Source organism: Balaenoptera acutorostrata, chromosome 10, assembly GCF_949987535.1.
Source record: "Balaenoptera acutorostrata chromosome 10, mBalAcu1.1, whole genome shotgun sequence".
Taxonomy (NCBI): Eukaryota; Metazoa; Chordata; class Mammalia; order Artiodactyla; family Balaenopteridae; genus Balaenoptera; species Balaenoptera acutorostrata.
The window spans coordinates 40,512,583-40,534,978 of record NC_080073.1 but is presented as its reverse complement, the minus strand read 5'-3'; the positions used below and the strand labels follow the sequence as shown (position 1 = coordinate 40,534,978).

The 22,396-nt window shown below is 43.8% G+C and overlaps 1 protein-coding gene across 1 annotated transcript in view; it reads right to left on the bottom strand.

The window, feature by feature from the left end:
- MAP4 (microtubule associated protein 4) overlaps window positions 1-22,396 on the bottom strand; it is a 109,781-nt gene that overhangs the window by 25,759 nt on the left and 61,626 nt on the right. The window contains 1 exon segment of the mRNA XM_007168824.2: window positions 22,105-22,227. Coding sequence (XP_007168886.2) covers window positions 22,105-22,227 — 123 coding nt within the window.

The following is a 22,396-nucleotide window of genomic DNA, read 5'->3' as shown; positions in this document are numbered from 1 at the left end:
ACTACAACTGTGGATTTGTCTATTTCTCCTTTCAGCTCTACCAGTTTTTGTTCATTGTATTTTGTGTGTGTGTGTGTGTGTGTGCGTGTGCGTGTGTGTGTGTGTGTGTGTGTGCGTGCTGCGTTGGGTCTTTGTTGCGGTGCGCGGGCTTCTCATTGTGGTGGCTTCTCTTGCTGTGGAGCATGGGCTCTAGGGTGCATGGGCTTCAGTAGTTGCAGCAGGCAGGCTCAGTAGTTGTGGCTCACAGACTCTAGAGTGCAGGCTCAGTAGTCGTGGTGCACGGGCTTAGTTGCTCCACGGCATGTGGGATCTTCCAGGACCAGGGCTCAAACCCATGTCCCCTGCATTGGCAGGCAGATTCTTAACCAGTGTGCCACCAGGGAGGCCCATAACTTCTATTTCTTTGCTGAGATTTTCTAGTTCCATTTGTTTCAAGAGAATTCATAACTTCTTCTTGAAACGGTTTTATGATGGATTTTAAAAAGGGATTTTAAAATCCTTTTTGTATATTAGCAGGTAATCACTGTTTAAATTTAGTGTGCAGGTAGTTTCAATAACAATTTAGTTCCCAGGGCCCTTGTAATGCAATACAGGCCTGCTGTGTTCTTCTGGTTCCATGAGGCTGTCACTCAATCCCTGCTGGTATTGCCTGCAAGGGCTCAAGGCACTTCCCTGGGACAGATGGTTTCACTGGGTGGGGGATGAGTGATGCTGGACCCACGGAATGAAGACTTTCTCCTGGCCTGTTTTCTGGCTGCCTGATGCTGGTGGACTTCCTGTTTTTTTTTTTTTTTTTTAACTAATAGCTACTTTATTTATTTATTTATTTATTTATAGCTGTGTTGGGTCTTCGTTTCGTGCGAGGGCTTTCTCCAGTTGCGGCAAGCGGGGGCCACGCTTCATCGTGGTGCGGGGGCCACTCTTCATTGCGGTGCGCGGGCCTCTCACCATCGTGGCCCCTCCCGCTGCGGGGCACAGGCTCCAGACGCGCAGGCTCAGCAGTTGTGGCTCACGGGCCCAGCTGCTCCGTGGCATGTGGGATCTTCCCAGACCAGGGCTCGAACCCGTGTCCCCTGCATTGGCAGGCAGATTCTCAACCACTGCGCCACCAGGGAAGCCCTGGACTTCCTGTTTTGATGCCACTGGGAGCAGGAAGCACCTAACTGGCCTGATGATGGAGGAAAGAGTGTAGCAGGAAACCTACCTACCTTTCCTTCTGCTACTGGGTAGAAGGCTGGTGCCGCTGGTGCTGTCACCTAGTGGGGACAGGGGATGAGCTTCCCTGCCACTGTGGGTGGATCAGGCCTGCAACTGCTGCCAGGTGTGAAGTGCACAACAGGTAGGCCCTGATGACCTCTGCTGACACTGTACCTGCAAGAGGTATCCACCACCACTGCTGGATATGGAGATGGAAATAGGGCTTCCCCGTTCCTGGTCTTTGGTCAAAAGAGAACAGATTTTTTTTTCTTTCTTTTTGCCTTTTCTTCTTCTTTTATCTATGCTTGTTGGTGATTCCAGGTTGTAGACACTCTCCAGTGCCCAGACCAGGACACATGGGAGATTAAAAAGAAAAGCCAGGGAACTCACTGCACTGTCCTTCCTCAAGTCCTGAGCCCTACCCAGCCTGCCCTCTCCCTTCTACCTTTCAGATTCCTTTTCTGATTATCTGGCACATTCTTTCCAGAGTATTTAGCTGTATTTAGAAGAGAGGAACAGGAAAAAGTGAATCAACGTCACCTTCTCTTGGAAGGAGATTTTCTAATGTATAGCATTTTGTACTTTTTGATGCTTGAAACCATATGCATTTCTAGTTGAAAACGGAATTTTTTTAGTTTTAAAAATATGAAGAAAGAAAACCACCTCCACCATGCAAGGTATTGGTAACACCTCTGTTCTAGAGCAAGCTGAAAGAATATCTCACCAAATGTCTGACTTGTTGCCACTGGCCACTGGCTTCAGACCACCATGAACATTTTTCAATAAGCACAGGATTTTTCAGCAAACAACATGAACACTTCATGAAGTCTCACTGCTTATGATATAAACATGCAACATCTCAACCTGCACAAGTAAGTGTCACCCAGTGAAAAACGCCTGACCGCCACATAAGCAGAAACCACAGTCTTCCTCCCAGATGGTGCTTCTCACCATGACCCTCCTCCTTTGCTTCCGGGGTATATACCAGCCAACTGCTAGAGACCCCCACCCAAATGTCCCTACAGTTCCACAGAAGAATGTTCAAAAAGAACACAAAACTGCTCTACAAAACTGCTCCCTTCTGTTGCATCTTTCCATTATTTGTACTACTACTTGCTGGAAAACCCAGGCTCAAAATCACAGCATAATTTTCAACTCCTCTCTCTCTCTCCCTCTCCCTCTCCCTCTCCCTCTCCTTCTCCCTCCCCCTCCCCCCCCCTCAACTTCCACACCCAGTTTTCAAGTCCAGTTGATTTCGCCTCTGGTATACTTCCCCTATCACGTCCTCAGTAGTTCACCTTTTACTATTAAATGAATCCAATTGTCATCATGGGAGTTTTTGCCTTCAATCCTCTGTCTTCCAGTTTATCTTTTCTACTGAGAACAGGTGACTCTTCTCAAAGCCAAATTTGGGCCACTTTATTTATTGTCATAGGCAGTCAGGACAGTTTTTTGAAAATGGGAGTAAGGTTTAAACAACTCAGGCAACAACTAAGCTTGGGTTCCAAACAACTTTCTAGATTTGTTATCCCATTATTTCTGGCCACAGATGTACAGATGGCTTTGGCATATTTGCTCAACCCACATCCTTCTCCAGAGGAGCCCCAGATGAAGTGGGCAGCTCAAAATGGCCAAGACTGGTGAAGAAGGCTTTGGTACCTGGCACACAGGTGACTGGACCAAGCTGAGACAACAAGATATATTTACTCATTCTTTCCCTAAAAGAAAGAAAATATGAAAACTATAGCCAAGCAACCTTGGGTTCCTGAGATACAAAGTAGGGCACAGAACCCAAAACCATGGCAACCAATGTCCTGTGCAGCAGAGACACAAACGAAGCAAAAAGTAAGAGACGGCAGAGAACAGTTTCCAAAAGGGAAGAGAGGGGCTTCCCTGGTGGCGCAGTGGTTGAGAGTCTGCCTGCTAATGCAGGGGACACGGGTTCGCGCCCTGGTCTGGGAAGATCCCACATGCCGCGGAGCTACTAGGCCCGTGAGCCACAACTGCTGAGCCTGCGCGTCTGGAGCCTGTGCTCCGCAACAAGAGAGGCCACGATGGTGAGAGGCCCGCGCACCGCGATGAAGAGTGGCCCCCGCTCGCCGCAACTGGAGAAAGCCCTCGCACAGAAATGAAGACCCAACATAGCAATCAATCAGTCAATAAATAAATCTTAAAAAAAAAAAAATAAAAAAAAAATAAAAAATAAAAATAAAATAAAATCCTTAAAAAAAAAAAAAGGGAAGAGAATGGAACACATGTTTAGGGCAAAGCAGAGGTCCTAAGAGAGACACACAATGGCTGTAGCTGGGCTACACTTCCTGCAATAGGATTCCATGAGATTGTCAACAAATAGCTTTTTACAAATTTGAGTTCCTATGAGTGTGTTTCTGTTCTTTGAAACTAAATAATCATTAAGAGAAGCCCCACAAATACTCGTCATTGCTCTTTTACCTAATGTGAGCTGTCTGAGCTTCATACCTTTGCCTGGAAGGCTTTCCCTCCACGTTGTTAGGCTTCCAAGGCCACCTCCTCCCGAAAGTTTTCATGATTCACAATCCTCTCATACAACCCCCACCCCCCGACCCCTGCCACCCCAACTAGATCACAAGTCGCTCGAGGATAAGGACAATATCCAGGGCCTAGGTAGTGGCATATGATAGGTATGGTGAACAATGAATCCTTATATAGCTTTATCTACATAGAGTTTAGCAGTCAGCATTCAAACATTTATTAGGTGAACAGATCAGTGAGGTTTGTCAGTCATCTGACATTTTTTTCCTACCAGCGTGAAATACTCTTAGTGTGAACTAGGACAAACTTGTTCTGAAATAAACAAAAATCTTCACTCATTACCACTTAGAAGGTATACGGCACTGAATTGGGCACCTGGGGATCAAGCAAAAAAAGATGAGACAATCCTATCCAGGAGGACCTTACAGTTCTGCTACAGTTAGAAGGAAGTGACAGCATAGAACACCTGAGTCTTATCATCTTGGAGTCATAAGAAATCAGAGGAAATATGACGCTTTTTTGCCCACCTCTATTTAAAAAAACAAAAACAAAAACACACGCCACACACCTGCAGGTCTTCAAGGGTCCTTTCCACTTACCCTTACCCCTAGAAAATACCACTTCTAATATTAAGAAAAAATGAGTAAAACATTTTTGTAAAAATGTACTGAGAGGTATAAATACTAGAGGAAACGGTTCCTAGGAAAAGAGGCTATTTTTATAACAAACAAAACACATATTGTAAATCTCCATTAACTAGCTTGTGAATCATGGTCCTTTGTGCACAAACTGGACTCAGAGGAAAACAAGCTTTTGTAAGACCACCAACAATAAGACCCGTGGAGGGCTGGGGGTGGGGAAGAGAAGAAAGGGCCAGGAAGAAAGACAAAGGGGCAGCCGCAAGGACCGCAACATTTAGCTGTTTATTAACCACAAGTCTTTCCACTGTCCACTTTCCCCTTCTTCCCCTTCTCCCCACAAATCCTCCTAACACACATACACAGAGAGGAAACTAGAAGCAAGACCGGGTCAAACATGAAGAACAGCAAAAGAATATTAAATAGCCAGCTTTAAAAGGCTCTTTTTCAGCTTGAACAAAAGTAAAACGTTCTCAAAAGCAAAACGGAAAACAGAGCTTGCACCCAGACTGCGCTACTTAATGAGAGGAGGTTAGTGCTGATAAAGCCATTGTGAATCCACACAGTGACAGATTTTCAAGCAAGGAAATCAATCAGTTGTGATTGGATGATTTAGGGCTCGGGAATCATCTGGTTCAAACCAACAGGGAGCTGAGGGGTGGGAGGATGGGGGGGGGGTGGGCAGGGTGACATGAGGTCAAGTGAGGGGCTCTATGTCTTATGACCACCCCTCTCTGACGGGATTCGGCCCACGCCCTCAGCCCACACCATCTGTCACACCAGCAGACGTGCAGGCTGACCCAGCTAGAGTCACTTTGTGCACTCTCTCGCTTCACTCTCCTCAACCTTCTGACGCAAGGGAATTCAGCTTTCCCTGGGCAGTCACAGACTCCAAGCAGGAACAAGCCGCCTAACGCTCCTGCTGGTAATCTGTCACTTTGGTTCCTTCCTTGCTGTCTGCTTGTTCCCCATGGAGGCAAAATTTAGAAACATACCATCACGTGGGGTCTCTTCACACAGGAACGATGGAGTGCTCTGGGTTGTGGTGACCTCAATTTCCTTCTTCCCTGCCAGAACTGTCTGTCCTGGCCGTTTCTCACCTCCCCGGCAGACTTGGAAGCATGAATCCGCTCTAGTTTCACTAGTATCTTCTTGTCCTTTTTCCTTGCTGCTTACTTCAGGAATCTGCTCCAGCTTACCATGGAGATAGAACCCAGCAGTGCCCAGTTCCCTCTTCCCAGAGCTGCTGCTGTTGTTGTTGAAGTGGGTCAATTCTTCTCTCCTCTTGGCCACTGGTTCCTCGCAGTTGAAAGGAGGTATCTCTTCAGTAGACAGAATGGGCCGTTCTCCAGGGTTCAATTTGTGGCTGGCTGTCTGTTCTTCAGCCACTGTCATGGAACGCCTAATGGCAGGAGCCCCCAGTTTTCTGGGTGTGGGACTCAGCATTGGGCTACTGGTGAGGAGTAGCAGGCCAGAAGAAAGCTCTTCTTGGGTGGGAAGTTCAGGATACTTATCTGCAAGGTTGACAGCTGGGGGGACTGAGAGATGAGAGCACTCAGACAGGGCCCGGCGCATTGCCTTTTTCTGCTGGGGGGCTTGGTCAAGCAAAGCCCCCTCCTCAGTAGAACTCAATTTCTCCAACTCCTTATCATGGTCTTTGACATGAGAGCTGGCATTCAAATAGTCCGGGGTGAACTCGACCCTAGTGATTGGTGGAATGGCAGTGGGTGAGTGCTCAACAGTGGGGGCTGGGTGGGCTACAGCCACCACTAGGGAGGACTCATATTCGAGCTGCCCAGAGCTATCACTCACCACCCCAATCACCCGGCAGCCAGCAGGGATGCCACCTTGAGCCACTGACAATGGATGAAAGTTGGGGTCCCAAACACTGGTTTCCTGCTCCTTAACATACTGGGTGGGCATGTCAGCAGCCCCAGGGAAATGCAGATCTGGCTGGCTCTCTGTCTCCGGCACATTCTTCCCTGCCACCGTCCCCGGAACTATAGTGGCTTTGTTTTTGTCTGGCCCCTCTCTGGGTCCCAGATGTAATTCGGCCGTCTTCTGGTGCAATGAGTTCCCCTCCAAGGGATGGCAGCTGTCTGCAATCACATACCTGCTCGCAAGGTGACCCGAGGTGGCTTGATACTCCTTGTCCTGCGCTTCAATGCCGAGCTCTTTGTCTAGCTTCCCCTCAAAGAAGCAGAGCTTATTCTGCTCCAGGAAGCTGGCATTCTTGACAAGCCCGTCTTTCAGCTGCCCTTCCATGCTGACATTCAGCCCGATCTCATTCAGCTTGCCCTCTGTCCTCTGCCACTCAAACCCAGCTTGGCTCATTTCTTTTGTGGAATCCACCCAGCACTGTGCAGGCGGGCCCTGACAGAGCTGGCCGGGAACGGCAGTGCATGAGGCTGGCTGCCTGTGTGAGAGCGACATCGCCTCTTCCACGGCTCTCCCCGCCGCTCCTGGAGCTCTAACACCACCTATGATCACAGAGCTGGCAGTGACATCACACCAAGTCCCCAGCATTCATGACTAAACCTGTCTTTCGCCCAACACTCCTCTCTCCTCAAGCAGTTGGATGATAAATGTATTTACTAGTGTGAAAGGAACCAAGGAAGAAAGAAGGAATGAATGAAAAAGAAAGAGAAAGCAAGGAACCTGCTCCTTTCTGCACAATCGAATGCCACTGTTAAACTGAAAATGTAATTTCCTGTTAACTGGTACCGTGTTTAGATCTGCAATTTAAAACACGGGATGGTGCTAATCTGGGTACTGAGGATAGTAATGATGCCAGCTTTCACCAGTATAGACACGTGTGTACCCACACACTCGCTTATGTGACACTATGCCCACACTTCCACAGTCACCTACTCAAAAAACTGTTTTAAAAATAAGACTCATTTGCCAATCCTAAGCCATAACCCTTAAAGAATGACTCCAAAAAATTGCTCAAAATTTCACTTAAAAAAAAGAACCTTAATGTAATATCAAAATTGGAGACATTCATTTCTCAGAGGAAGAGTAGGTTTGCTGTCATAACAACTTATCAAATTCACTTGAAAACTGACTTGACTGAGTCCCCAAAGCCCAGTGAGAGCTCTACCTTGTAGCTCTGCATTGTGCAAGAGTCTAATAAGTGGTTCATTTAAAGGTTTCAGTGATCAGCACTTTGGGGACATGTATCCAAGTTGTAAGACACTTGTGTGACAATACATCCTCGTACTTTTACTCCTGCTCCTGATCCCTCTTAGTTTCTTGGACAAGATGTGTCTCTCCCTCCTGCACCAGCCCTGCCTGCTCTTTCCAGCCTGCTGATCACTTAGTTGCCACGGGAACACACTGCAGCAGTTCATCTTCCTCCGACCTCTAGGACTTAGGGACCTTGGCTATCTGTGGCTTGGGGTTTTAGCCGCCCACCAGAGCCCACTGCCCCCATTTAATTCAGCATAGTCCTTTGCTGCCCTGAGCTTTGAGTTTACAAACTGTACTTTCAGGATTGAGGGACCCACGAGAGAAAATTCTTGAAAAAAAAGTTACACTGAAAGGATAGGAAAAACTCTGCCTTGAACAAAGCTGATTTTTGTTCCCTAGCTTGAAAGTCACTAATTGAAGTAACATAGCATATTGTGAAGTAGTCTATCAAGAATACAAGAGATGGACTTCCCTCATGGCACAGTGGTTAAGAATCTGCCTGTCAATGCAGGGGACACAGGTTCGAGCCCTGGTCCAGGAAGATCCCACACGCCGCGGAGCAACTAAGCCCGTGCGCTACAATTACTGAGCCCGCGAGCCACAACTACTGAAGCCCGCGTGCCTAGAGCCCGTGCTCCGCAACAAGAGAAGCCACCGGAATGAGAAGCCCGCACACCTTGCCGCAACTAGAGAAAGTCCACGTGCAGCAATGAAGACCCAATCCAGCCAAAAAAAAAAAAAAAAAAAAAAGTGAAGAGATTACCAAGGCCCAGCCCAAGAAAGCTTCCTTAACTGGAGCCTCTGTCCCCATTACTCACCTTCTCTACTTGCTATTCATACCCTTCACATAATTTTCTCAAGTTCCCAACTAGAGCGCAAGAACCAACCCTAATATGTTTCCTGCGTTAGCATTAGTACCTAACACAGAGCTATGTTCATGGTCAGGAGTGGCAGTGTTGCAATGCTGGAAAAAATGTGAACTTAACCTCTGTCCTGAACATTAACTGAACTCGTATACACCTCTCCTTCCCCTTGACCTTAAGTAGCTTAGCAGCAATACATGCGAAAGCACAATAAAGGTTCATTAGCAAGAAACTAGGGTCACCTTACTCTATAGCAAAGCTCTCACCAAGGAAAAGCAAGGAAGGATGTATAATAAAATGAAAAATGAAGGTGGTGCCAGGAGGGTCATGTTTCTAATTAGTAATGGGACAAAATAAGAGATGAGTCTTGGGTATATAAAGGCTTGGTGATAAAACATGGTCAAATTCTGGCTTTCAAAGAATGAGGAAGGTGTGTCTTATTCCTTAGCAACTGTCTGCTACTGTTTTCCATCCTCAAGTGGACTTGCATTTATGCTGGCGTCCTGTTACAGTGCTCAGCACTGTGGGCATCCTTCACTGCTGCTTCTGAGTGGGCAAGCAGGTCCTCCTGCTTCACTAAGAAAACATGGAGATCCAGAGGCTTTTACAGAGGGGAGGGGACAGAGTGGCTTATAGTTTGATTACACTATTGCTTTGCAACACATACCAAGGAAGAGGTCACATGGAACAAGAATTAATGTGTTTATTTCTCTCCTAATGAGGTGACTGCTACCTGGATGACAAACAATGAGAAAAATCTAGTACAGAATAATTAGTAAAACCTGAGGATGACCCTGTCAGTGCCCTAGTCCAATTCAGAATTACAAACACAATCTCACTCAGGAATGCACATTCACCCACGGGAGAGAGCTCCATCAAGGAACTCAAATGCCCCCCCCAGTCACTGTGATATTTTATCAAGTTGGCGGATGAGGAACTTACATGAAGTCTTAGAAAGTTGAGCGTGCCCAGGTAAAAAGAAATGTACTTAAGAACCCGAAGACTTAAATTCTAGACTCAGTTGCCACTAGAATTCCTTGCCTCTGGGTTCTGCTTCTACTCATTCAGAACTCACAGAAATGTCACCTCCTCTGTAAAGTCTCCTAGACCCCCAACTCCCAAACTGAATCCTTAATGTTTACACAGAACTATACTTGTTCTACTTCTTCTTAGGATTTGGAAACTACACCATAATCTTTTCTGTATGTGCCTTTCCTGGAAGCTTCTAGAAGGCAGGAATAAGACCTGTCCACCTCTGCTATCAGATGCCCAGCACAGTGCTTGATACAGTGCTTAAGTAGGCTCTCAAAAAAGTTCTGCTCAAGTCGGATTCCTTTCACGGACTTCTATCATTTGACCTGATCTCTCCCATCGTTAAACTCATGTAGACAGGTGTCGATTTGGAATGTCCTTTGGAATGTCCTTTGCGCTGAAGGTTTTTAAGTTCCATTCTGTCTGAGTCTGAGGAAAGTGCATGGACTCCCATGTGTCTGGTCAGAAGGCGACCTCTCTTTTATCAGACTGTATAACAACTTGTCAAGCTTCCAAGGGCTCTGGCACAGCTTGCAGGTCTCTGATCTCAGCAGATGCACTGGCAGATGTTTCTGTTTTTGCCTTGTGCCTTGAGCTAGTACTCAACCTGTTCAGGGCCTTGGTTTTGATACGCTCCACAACTGGTTTCTCTGCATTCTTTCAGTTACCGAGGCAACAAAGCTACTTTCCAGATTGACCAAATGTTCCCTGTTACTGTGTCCAGGAAACAATTTCTAATAGATTATCATTACAATGAAAGTCGATAAGTCTACTGATTACAATGATGGATGACACTCTACTAATAAAAGCTGAAGACTATGAAGCTGCAATCTAGTTTCTTACCTGGAAGAAAATGATGTTTGTTTATATACAAATATACATGTATGCAAAAACATTTCAAAACCACATTCTACTAAATCTTAGAAAAATTTCTTAGTACATGTTTAACTCAAGAAAATCGTGATTCTTCCTGATTAACTTTCAAAAGTTGGGAGGCAGACAGAATGAAAAAACTGAAGCTAGTAATCTGATTTATGTGACCCTTGATAAAGGTAATTCATTTACCAGGACTCACAAAATGGAGGCCGCCCCAGTGGCTTGGCCCACAAATCTAAGTCAGCCTGCACTTTACTGTCAAGTCAAGGAAACCTAAAACACACCAAACAATCCTACGACTCAGCTTCAGCTAGCTCACCTTACCCCAGAAAATTGGACCTGTTAGCCTTATAAGGAAACCCCAGGCCTTCTAGCCAGTCATGCCCTATTTCCCCCAGTTGCCGCTTATAATGCTCTATAAAACTCGCTCTTGCCCAGAATCCCTCGGTAAGAGCGGTCCACTGTTCTCTGCTGTACTCCCCTAATCCATGGATTGTTCTCCCTTAAGTAAAGGACATCACACTCATTACTAAATTGCATTATTTTTGTCATTTAACAGGCAAAAGCATTAAAATGCTTACAGATGAAAAGTCCCCCAAGAAGTACAACTTGGAAATTCCAGGCCTTTTGAGTACTGAGCCTAGCATAGCCTCCCTGAAAAAGATAAGAGATTCATGCAAGGAAACTAGGTAAAAGCCTAACTCCCTCCACCAATTACCTCCAGTGTAAAGTTTAAGATCCTCTGCTCATGGAGGTACACACAACTCTCAGGACCCTTGAAGAGCTTACCTTCTTTTCTCCCCAGTCTTGTCTCAGAATGTTTCTCCCTGCTCCCCACATGATGTATATACCAGTCACACCCAAATGTTTGCTAGTCCTCAAATATTCCATGCACTTGCACTTCACTATGCCTCTATGCAGTCTATCCCCTAGAATGCCTTACCCTGCTTATCAGCTCTTCAAACTTCCAGACCCACCAAATGTCACCTCCTCCAGTAAGCTTTCTTTTGCTCTCCTAAGAGGACTTAGTTACTTTCTGCTCTGTATTCCCATGGCATATAGCTCATCCTTCTATTATAGAACTTCTCTCACTAGAGTAAAATTATCTGTTTATGTGTTTATCTCCCCACTATGGAATCCTTGAGGAGTAAAAGCTGTGGCTTCTTGATCTACCCTTAGAATGTGGGAATAATGTTACCTGGTGTTTGCTGAATGAATGAATGAATGAACTAAATACTAAAAAATCCAAATCATGTTGAGTGTTCACTATCTGCAGAGCAACAGAAAATGTTTATAATTACATCGTTGCTGAACAGTTTAAAAACTAGCAATTTCAATCTGCTCACAGCTGAGATGACCTACTCAATGTCACAGGTAAAAATAAGCACAGAAGTCCCCTCTACTGTCCACTTCATCTTTTTTTTTTTTTTTTTGTCCACTTCATCTTTTAGAGTAAAAATTTCTGCAACACCAAAAGTAAGAAGCAAGTTGCTTTTGCTTTTCATTTGCTTTCTTAATCTTCCAATGCTGTCAGCCAGAGGGTAAAAGTGAGGGAGTGTCAGGGGAAGAAATTCCTTTTAAAGTAGAACAACCAATATTTGCTGGACTTGTTTCACAGAACATTTAGATGCTCTGGCTCAAATCAGGTGAACAGTAGCACAGAACTGTTTGAGGGTTAAGAGTTTAAGAGAGTGCTGAGCGTATAGTAAGTTTCAATAAACAATGACTGTTTTTAGTTATTGAACATATAGAATCTCCCAATAAATTTCATTAATATACAGCTAGTAAGAAGAAAACAAGCCAGAGAATGAGAGGGTAAGTGGGAAGAAAGCAATTAGGAAACTTCACAAATGGCACTACATTTAAGATGTGGCGCAGTGGTTAAGAATCCGCCTGCCAATGCAGGGGACACGGGTTCAAGCCCTGGTCCGGGAAGATCCCACATGCCAAGGAGCAACTAAGCCCAATCACCATAACTACGGAGCCTGCGCTCTAGAGCCCGCGCACCTAGAGCCTGAGCTCCGCAACAAGAGAAGCCACCGCGATGAGAAGCCCGCGCACCCCAACGAAGAGTAGCCCTTGCTCGCCGCAACTAGAAAAAAGCCCGCGAACAGCAACAAAGGCCCAACGCAGCCAAAAATAAATAAATAAATAAATAAATTTTTAAAAAAAGGATATTACCAAATGGGCACTTCTCCAGTTGTAAGACTGTAGTGAGCTCTAAGATTACAAATGATTTTTTCATCTGCTGAGCATATTTTATTTATGTACAAGGGCCTTGAAACTGCTAGCATTTGAGGTTTATAAATTACTCCAAGTTTCACACCAAAAGAATTTCCCACCATAAACTGATATCCCCAGCTGTTGGAAGACTGTTGATGGGCTCAAGAAAACTGAAGAAAAAGAAATGAAGCCAGATAAAAGGGAGAAATGGCTCTCACTATGGCAAAGGGAAGGGCTTATCTATGGAGACCCATGATAACTGTCCCTCTCACAGAACAACATGCCAAGTGCACTGCCACTCACAGCTCTCCTTGGCTTCCTTCCAGGGGAGCGACTACTGTGGAGCCATCGCATATACCAGAGTCCAGTGAGGATCGCCCTTTCAACCTTGCTCTTCCCTGCACAAAACACACGGTCCCAAAAGAAGTCCTTTTCGGACTAGTTGAGCTCAGATTTCCTGAAGTATCTCAGTGTTCCCTAGTTAGAACAATAGCATAATATGTGAAGAAACCTTCTGCTAAAGCTTCCCTAAACTTTAGACGTGAAAAAAATAACAGGAGAGGAATCATTAAGCTGGAAGAGACTTTAGCAGTATATTCACTTTCCCTTCTTCCAAAGAAGATAAGCGTAGCAAAAGGTAACTCATTTATAATTTAAAAACTGTCATCAGACATCATATACAGTAAAGCTCTATGCTGGGTGGTAGGGAGAACACAGGAATAAATCAAACACAGTCTCTGCCTAGAGAATAAAATGCTAGACAGACTTAAAAGACCTAGATTCTAATCCTAAATTAGCCTCTGATTAGTTTATGTCCTCATGATGTGTCTCCACTTTCCAACTAGAAAAGTGCTTAGTTATAGAACTTGGATATTAAAATTTTTAAAATATAATTATTAATCATCGACCTTCATCTTTTTCTTTTTAAGAACCTAAAACTTCTGGAAGGTTCCTCTGAGGCAAGAATGAGGAAAGCATGGGCCTTAGAGTCAGAAAGACTTGGGTTTAAATTCTATTTCTGCCACTTCACTATCAGTGTGACCTTAACATGGAGAGCCTCCATTTCCTCACGTGTAAAATGGAGAGAATCCTTCAAAGTACTGTTGTGTGTGTGTGTGTGTGTGTGTGTGTGTGTGTGTACACGACTATCCACCTACCTATCTACAGACAACTAGACACTGAGTATTCACTCAATAGGTGGCAGATGCTATTATTTTTATGGACACCACTAATAATATCTTTACTGTCCAAACACTGAAAACCATGGGTAACACCATCCGACCACAGGAGAGTTAACATGAATGATTCGAAGTGAGGAACAAAAATAAAATTTACCAAGGCCAGGTCTATTACCAGTCATGCATGAAACATCAGAGCCCATATGAATCCATAAGGGGTCACCCTGCCTAGTTCCCTATCACAAATCCAGGCACTCCCCATTCCACTCAGTCCCCTGCCTCAGAGCCCAGGCTTGCCTAAAGCTCTGCATCTGCACATTCGCCTGCCTTCTGAACATCTCTGAATAAGCATTATTAGAAACATACAAGATCTTGGGAATTCCCTGGCGGTCCAGTGGTTAGGACTCCACATTTTCACTGCCGAGGGCGGGGGTTCAATCCCTAGTCAGGGAACTAAGATCCCACAAGCCGTGAGGCCAAAGAAAAGAGAAGAAACATACAAGATCTGCACAAAGAAAACACCAGCGAGGGACTAAGACATGTAAACCTGAACACGTGATGTTACTGAATATGGCATGTATTACATATTGGACAGAAAAACTCAACATACGCAACAACTCTCCCTAGGGTAATCTATACATTTAACGTGATTTCAAGAACAAGACTGACTGGATTTTCCCCCCGCAAACCTATGAGCCAATTGTCAAGTTTATATGAAATAATAAACAAGCAAGAATAGTCAGGAAAACTCTGAAAAATAGTGTGACATGTGGGGCGAAACCTATTAGATATTAAAATATATTATTAAGCCATACTGTGTTACTTAGAGCATGACAAAGGTGGCATTTCAGAGGGAGACAGAATATACAAATATAGTGAGACAACCAAGTAATCATATCTCAGATTTCATAAACAAAGTACACACACACACACACAAAAACAAATAAGCAAATTCTAGACTGATCAAAGATTAAAAAAGTGAAAAATTTAAAATATTTTTATAAACTCAGAGCAAGGATGGCTTTTATAAACTGGATAATAAAGGAAGTCATTTAAGAAGTAAAACACAAAATACATGTATACCAAGTAATAATTTTTTACCTATTAGATCAGCACACCTCAACAAAAAAGAAAAACCACACTAGTAGGAGAAAGTACAGGGGAACAGGTACTGGTCTACGCTCAGGGTGGGAGTATAGTTCTGATGCATCTCTGTGCCCCTATGAGGAACAATTTGGCAACACCTATCAAAAAGATAAACATATATTCTTCAAACCAGAGGTTCTAATCCAGAGCCCCTTTTTATTATACAGATGTATTTGTATAAGTATGTACGTACGTAAGTATGACATTCTGTATATACAAGATTAGTTTATGCACCTTGTTTCTAATAGAGAAAAAAAGGAAAACACTTGAACATCCATCAATAAAGAAGTGGTAAAATACATTAGGGTATCTCCATACAATGAAATACTATACAGCTATTTAAAAAGACTGAGGCCCCTTTCTTTGTACTGATTTGTAAAGAGCTCTAAAATAATTAGGTTTACAAATCAAGGTACACACCAGTATGTATGATATGTCTCACTTTTATAAAATCAGGAAATATATATATCATTGATTCTTTATGCGTAAATTATCTGGAAGGACGTGTAAGACATTGTTAACACTGGTTGCTTGTGGAGAGGGAAACCTGGATGGGGGTTAACAGAGGGAGGCAGACTTACATTTTACTGCATATCTCGTTCTACCATGTGAATGTATTAACCTATTCAAAAATTAATTTTTGAAAATTTTAATTTTACCTACCAAAATAAAAAAAGTATAGATTGTCCTTAGGAAAAGGGTGTGATAGAATTTAGAGAAGATATTTTCTAATATCTTAGAAATGATATGTCTAAGATACATTACTCCCTCCTCAGCCACTCTACAAGGCTACTCCTAACACATGTCGCTGAGGGTGGCCTGGCCAAGGTAGGAGCCCAAAAGTTCTACAGCACCTGGATTGCTTCCTCAAGAATCAGAATAAATCCTCTTCCTACATTTTTCAGTAATACTGAGCTAAAAGAGATGCCTAAGTTTCAGAAAACTTACATGTTATACTTTAATTACCACTGAAACAAAAGGACTGGTCTAGAACCTAAAACTAATGAACTGGAGAGAGGGCTGGGAATCTTAATGAAAACTGGAAAGCACTTTACATACAACATCATTTTCTGCCTTGGCAACAGGGTAGCTAATGGAAGATAAAAACGGAAAAGATCAGAATGTCTTATGCAAATAATAGCTTCTAGCATTCTCTACTCACATGACACACGTTCCTTACTGGGTACATATTCATGCATAGCACAAGCTTTACCCAAAACAAGTCCATACCATGCAGAACACCATCTCATGATGAAGCCTCTCCAAAAGCCTAACTGGCTACACCAAGGCCAACCAGTGTTTTTTCATTTCTGGAGTTAGTAGCTGCATCATGCAAGCTGGGAAACAGTGATTAAGAAATAGCATCATTTGTAGGCTGTGAACACCTCAAAGGGCATGATTAGATGTATACTTTTCAGGGGAAAAGAAAAACTTAACATTTCTAAATCTTAAAGGAATCATCATCTTCTCAGTCTCCTCTCAATTACTTCACTGATTAGAGGCAAAAAGGGCAAAATTATGAGGAATCCTATATGGGCAAGTTTTACAGACTTGCCCATGGATATGGACTATGTTTCATGGGCACAGGCTATGCCCAAACTCTAACTCCTGTGAAACTGTGGGCCAATGGCTGCAAGCAACAAACCGGTAAAAGATAGAGCTGCACCACTGAAAGATCATTTCCCACTTCTAGAAACACAAATAAAGTCTGTGCCTAACAATCTGGGTGGAGGCTACCATAAGGGATCCATTTTCATTCAATCCAAAAGCAATTTGGATATTTAGTCCCACCAGCACAAGTTACATACGTATACTGGAAAAAAAAAATCCCACACACACAGCTGGACATGAAATGTTTTCTTTCCTCTTGTGAATCCTTATACAAAATAATGATATGATTAAAATTTGGCTGTAAACTTTACACATAGGAGGCACACTTTTTTTTCTTTTTTTAAATTTAAGAATATCGTGGATGGTGATAGGCTTTCTGCTAAACAATTTATTGTTTGAAATTCAACTTCCCCTGAAAGTCAAGGTTCAGTGCTGGCTAAAAAGGCATGCAACCAAGTCACCAGCCTCCCAAGCTGGACACAAGGCGTGCCTTCGCTGCAGAAAACACATAATTAGCAGTTACAGGTCTTCATGCCAACAAACCAATGGTTAACAAGAATGATTAGAGTCTGGATGGAACCAAAGCACAAGCTCTTTGCCTTTCTGATGCTGACCAAAAGCCACAAGCACACACATTTCCCCACGGCAGGTTCATACCACTGGACTTGAGTTGCTTGGATCGCTCTCGTTCCTGGACTGTAGATTTTGGTAAAAGTGGAGTGAGTCCTCGGGACTTGGTGGGTCTCATGTAGCCTTTCATGGGTTCTGCCGCTCTGCTTTTATCTTCCTTCTTCCCTTGTCCCAGTGCCTTTGGTTCAGATTTTTCTGTCATTTTCTCAGGTGCCTCCAAGATCTTGTCTTTGGGTTCTGGGAGCTGAAGAGCCTTGGAAGCCATCACTACTAACTCATCTACCACCCTTGAAGGAGTCACTTCAAGTTTGCCATCTAAGACACCTGACTGGAGTTCTGGTGGTGCCAAGGAAACACATGCCATTGCTCTGATTTCAGAATCCAGACTGATTTCTTCCAATTTATCCTTTTCACTTTCTGGAGGCAAAAGAGTCGTATCTACCTCCTTATTCAAACTATCTGGGCCCTGGGAATCTCTATTTTCAGCACGTTGGTCCTCAAAGAAACTGGGCTTTTGTGCTTTGTCTCCCATTAGGTCAAGAATTGGAACTGGAGCAGAACCTTCCTCAGACTCTTTCTGTTTGTTTACTGGACATGTTGGAAAATTACTGCTATCTGCACATGCTTCTAGGACTCTGACCTCACCTGCCAGGCTTTGGTCTTCTATGAGCACGCCAGAAAGAAGGTGCCCCCCTGCTGGCTCTGTGGTTTTCTCTACTGAGTGCTTTGATGCACCACTGGGCACTGACTCAGATTCTCCTATCACATGCCCTTCGTCTATCCCTGCTTCGTTTTTCATGGGACCAGCAAGCTCACCTTTATTCTGAAGACAGCTACCTCCATGGTTGTTAACTGTTTCTATGGCTGCTGTCAGAGTTGGGGCAACTCCTCCTGTGCTCCTAGAGGGCATTACAGCACAGGGAGCCTTGGGTCTTTCTTCATCTGGGACTCCATCTTTGCTGCAATTATCTACCTCTAATAATTTGGAAATCTGGGCTGGAGCTGTCCCTTGCCCGCTTTCTGCCAAGGTGTCTGGAAATGAATCACTTTCCTTTACTACTTGAGAAGTAGAAGGGGGCAGTTTTTCACAGGCTGCTGATTCCTGAGCCTCTAGGGGGGCTGTCTTATTCATCAACCCTGGTGGTGTTCTAGGGCAGGTAAATGTAATATTTCTATTTTCATCCACATAGCCCATTCCTTCAATTCTGTGGTCCCCTATGGTTTCCATGGGAACATGTATTTTTGTTGCATCTATCTTATTCTCCAGAATGTGCTTCTCAGGGAAACTATTTTTAATCTTTTTGCTTTTTCCATCATTACTCCTTTTATTTGGTTTGTCAGCAACTGCAGTATGCCCCTTGGCCACATCTGTCTTATTCTCCTCAGACGGTACTGAAGGAACAAATCCTGCCCCCTGGATTTGGTCTTGGCAGCTCACATCTGTCACCTTGGTAGCTGGTTCAGTAACAGCACAATCCTTGCCTGCGTTTGTTTTGATCCTGCCAAGAAGAGCCTCAAGCTTAGAAGAATTAACCTCAACATTTCTACCCTTTTGGCCAACTCCTTCCATTGTGGGTGTATCTGATATACGTGAGAACAAAGGGTCACGATTTACGGGGAAAGTAAGTTCTAATTCTCTGTTTTGATGGGGAGTACTACCAATATCCCCACCCTTCCCTAGAAAAGGTGGGTTGATGATTTCTTCCTTCCTCTCTATTCTAGCAGGCTGTGTGGAATAACTATTTTTAAACTTTTTGTTTTTGTCTTCACTGCCTCTTTTTGTAGGCTTTTCAGAAAACCAGGGAGCTGCCTCATGATCCATCCAAGGACATTTTTCCTCCTCACTCTGGTTGCCGACACGCATGTCTATGGCTACAGCTCCTCTTTCTGTTCTAGCACCGGAAGTCTGAATCATGCCTGACCCATTTCCCAAAGGAATCAATGCCTGCAAGGTGCCTGCCACCCTCAGGTCAGTCATCTCCTTAGGGTCCCGCATCACCACTGCCTCAGTGAGCTCAGCCACGGTCCCTGGTTGCTCTGAAGAACCCAGCCCCAGCTCCTCACTTTTATCCATTCTTTCCATTTTAGGCGCTGGCTCACTTGGCACAAGAACAGCTCTGCTGTCCTTCTGGCTGTCCGCAAGCAACAGCAGCTCAGACCTTGCTCTCACCTTCCCAGAACTTGCTCTCATCTTCCCAGAACTTCCCTTTCCCTTCCTGATTCTGCCATCACCTGCCATTCTCTTAAATGGTTCATTCCCTAGTCCAGGAACCTGAGCTAACACCGTGTCCTGCGGCTGCTCAGAAGCAAAGATGCTGTTCTCCTGTCTTTCCTTGGGAATACTTTCCTTTTTTAGTTCTTTAACCTCTTCAGCTCCCTCAGAAAACTCTTTCTGTTTGTCATTTTGCAGTTTAGTCGTTTTACTTTCATCATTCCCTTCTTTTAGACTATTTACTAATGGATTACCTGTTGTCAAAGTGGGTATGGAATTAGGCAGTTCTTTTGCTGCTTTGGGTTTTGAAACTCCACCCACAGCCTCTTGGTCCAAGACAGGAGAGCAACCCTCTTTGGGTCTGATCTCCAAAGGAATTTCTACTTTGTGTGAAAAAACTTCTGTCAGGGGTCCTTTCAGATTGAGGGAGCCTACTGTCTGGCTTTTACCCACAGGAGTCTTGAGGTGGGGTGCAGGCTGTGGTCTGCACTCATCTTGCTGCAGCAATTTCTTGTCTTGGCTCTGTGGTGCTGACTTGTTACCTTTCACCTCTGCCTCTACTCTCAGTTTGGGCTGAGAATTTACTGCAGTTTTCGGGGGTTCTTCCAAAGGACACAAAGGAATGCTGAGACCCTCTGAGACAAAGTTCTCAGCTACCAGTTTGGCTGCTCTGGAGTCAATTTCACACCCCTTTTTCAAGTTTTCTCTGGATACCAGTCCACGTTCTGTGCCCACAGTGGTAGGCTGGCTGGGGGGAACACCTGACTTTTCTGGGTCAGTGGCAAAGGGATGACCTTTAGGCTCATCTGCATTGTCATCATCCCAAGGTCCCCCAGCCCGGGGCTGAGAGTATCTCTTTTGCTTTGGTTTCTTCTTTTTTTTCTTCATCATCATTGGTGTTCTTTCTATATCCCAGGACTCCCTGCCAAGATCCCTCTGGGGTTCAAGGAAGTCACCATGAATAGTTTTCCTCTGGTTCCCAGGCTCACCACAGGAAGACGAACCAGAAACCCAACCCAACTCAGACAAAGGGCAGGGGCCCAGCCCAGGATCAAGAGTCTTCCGTGGAGAAGAGCCTCCCAGCAGCTCAGGAGGGACCCTGGCAAGCCTGGGTCGGGCGGGCCGGGCGGACCTGCGATCACTGGGTCTGCACGCTTTTTTGGCTTGTGTGGGAGGGGTACCTGTAATACATGAAGTTGGCCAAAATTCCAAACAGAAAACCCCTTGTTATTGTTTCTTTAAAAAAGTGTCCATTTAGTGACTCATTTAAGTAGTCTATTTTCACCAACCCACATACTGATTCATTTAGGAAAACAGTTTTTTTCCAAAACATTTCTCACTCTTAACTTGGATTAGTAAATATTTAACAAAGATCAAAGATCATCACCTTGGGTAAAGACTTTTTTTTACAAAACGTATTTACAAAATATTCGAAACTTAATAAAAGAAATTCAAACAGAGATCTTCTAATCTGTATCATAAGCACCTACTGCCTATAAATCTCCTCTGATACTTATTTATATTTGTTATTATTTTTAATAGGTACATAATTCCCAGGATAGTAACAAGATGGTAAGCTCCTCTTTTTGGTGACACTGATTAATTGATTCATTGAAATATGTATGATTTTACAATTCTAAGAGTCTGTCACCAATATTATACTAATTACTTATCAATATTATACCAATTACTTGTGAAACAGACCAGAAGGACAGAATTATACTGCTTTTTAAAAAAAAGAAAAGATACTGAATTAGTATTTTGTCCAGAGAAAAAGTCACATTATTTCAGAACCAGAGCCTCCTACTTTGAAACACAAATGTGCTAGATTTCAATGTTCTGTTGCTAAAGGTACTTCCCAAAAGACAGAGATATATACATAATGCCAAGTATAGGATAATGAATTAAAACAATTAGGATGAGCACCCTTGGAAAAGTTTCAGGAAGTCAATTAGTCCAACCTCCTGCCTCTAAGTCAATGAATGCAGTATGGATCCAAGATCCTGGAAAAAGACACGGTGAGAGCAGGTCTAGGACAACTCTTGTCAAGTTTGATGCAATAAATGACCTCACAGAATATTAAAATACTCAAATAGTGACTTTTGTCCTTATCTTTATCCCTCCAATATCCTCCAAATCCTACCCTTTACTTAATACCTCAGGCCAATTTTTGTTTTTCCTGAAAAACTGCTAGGTTTTAGCAACCCACAGCATTTATAACATTTAACTTGGCAATTAATCAGCAGCTATTTGGTGCCATCTCTAATACTATTTAATTCAATTACTATATAAATCTTTGGTTCCAGAGTTCACGCCTGGGAACTTCTCTCACCATCCAGGCTAGAAAAGGACCAGGACCCAGGCCTAAGTATGTGTGTGCCTTAGCGTGGTGTATACACAATAAGGACTTGAGAAATCTTTAATGATATGTGAGTCACTAAAACAACATTTTAAAAATCATACATTTATTTAGCTCCCACTTGGTGCTAGACAGTGTTCAAAGCAGTAGAGATTCCAAGTGTAGTAAATCTTGGTCCCTGCCCTCAAGTTCACGATCTCACCACAATCACAGAAAAGGAGGCAGAGAATCACTAAGTTGATAATCATGTGCACGTGCTTCTGGCTTACCATCAAAAATGTGTAAAGCTCACTGAAATCTGTTTAAGAAAGAGAGCTGACTTCGTAAACGGTCCTGCTGATCACTACCTTATAACCAGGAACAATGTCCTCCACCATCTCCCCATCTTTCCCAGTTTAAGCGGTTTCAAACAGGCCACTTTGTTTTCCTGACTTACCTGAGGTCTCTGAAGGAAGTTCAGAAGGTTGACTACTGAACAGTTTCTTTTGCTCTAGTTCCTCTGACACAGAATCCTCATCTGTTGGCAAGTTGTGCTTTTGGCCCATGGCTGTGACTGCTTCTAAAGGTAAAAGTAAAAACCACACAGGTTTCAGAGAAGCACCATTTCAGCTGCTTCTACACCTTCCAGAAACTGGAAACGGACACAGTTTTTGAGGAATGAGGGACACTCCTATGAGGGCAGAAGAGAAATGGAGTGGCAGTTGGAAGGGGGAGGGAAGGGGGAGTTG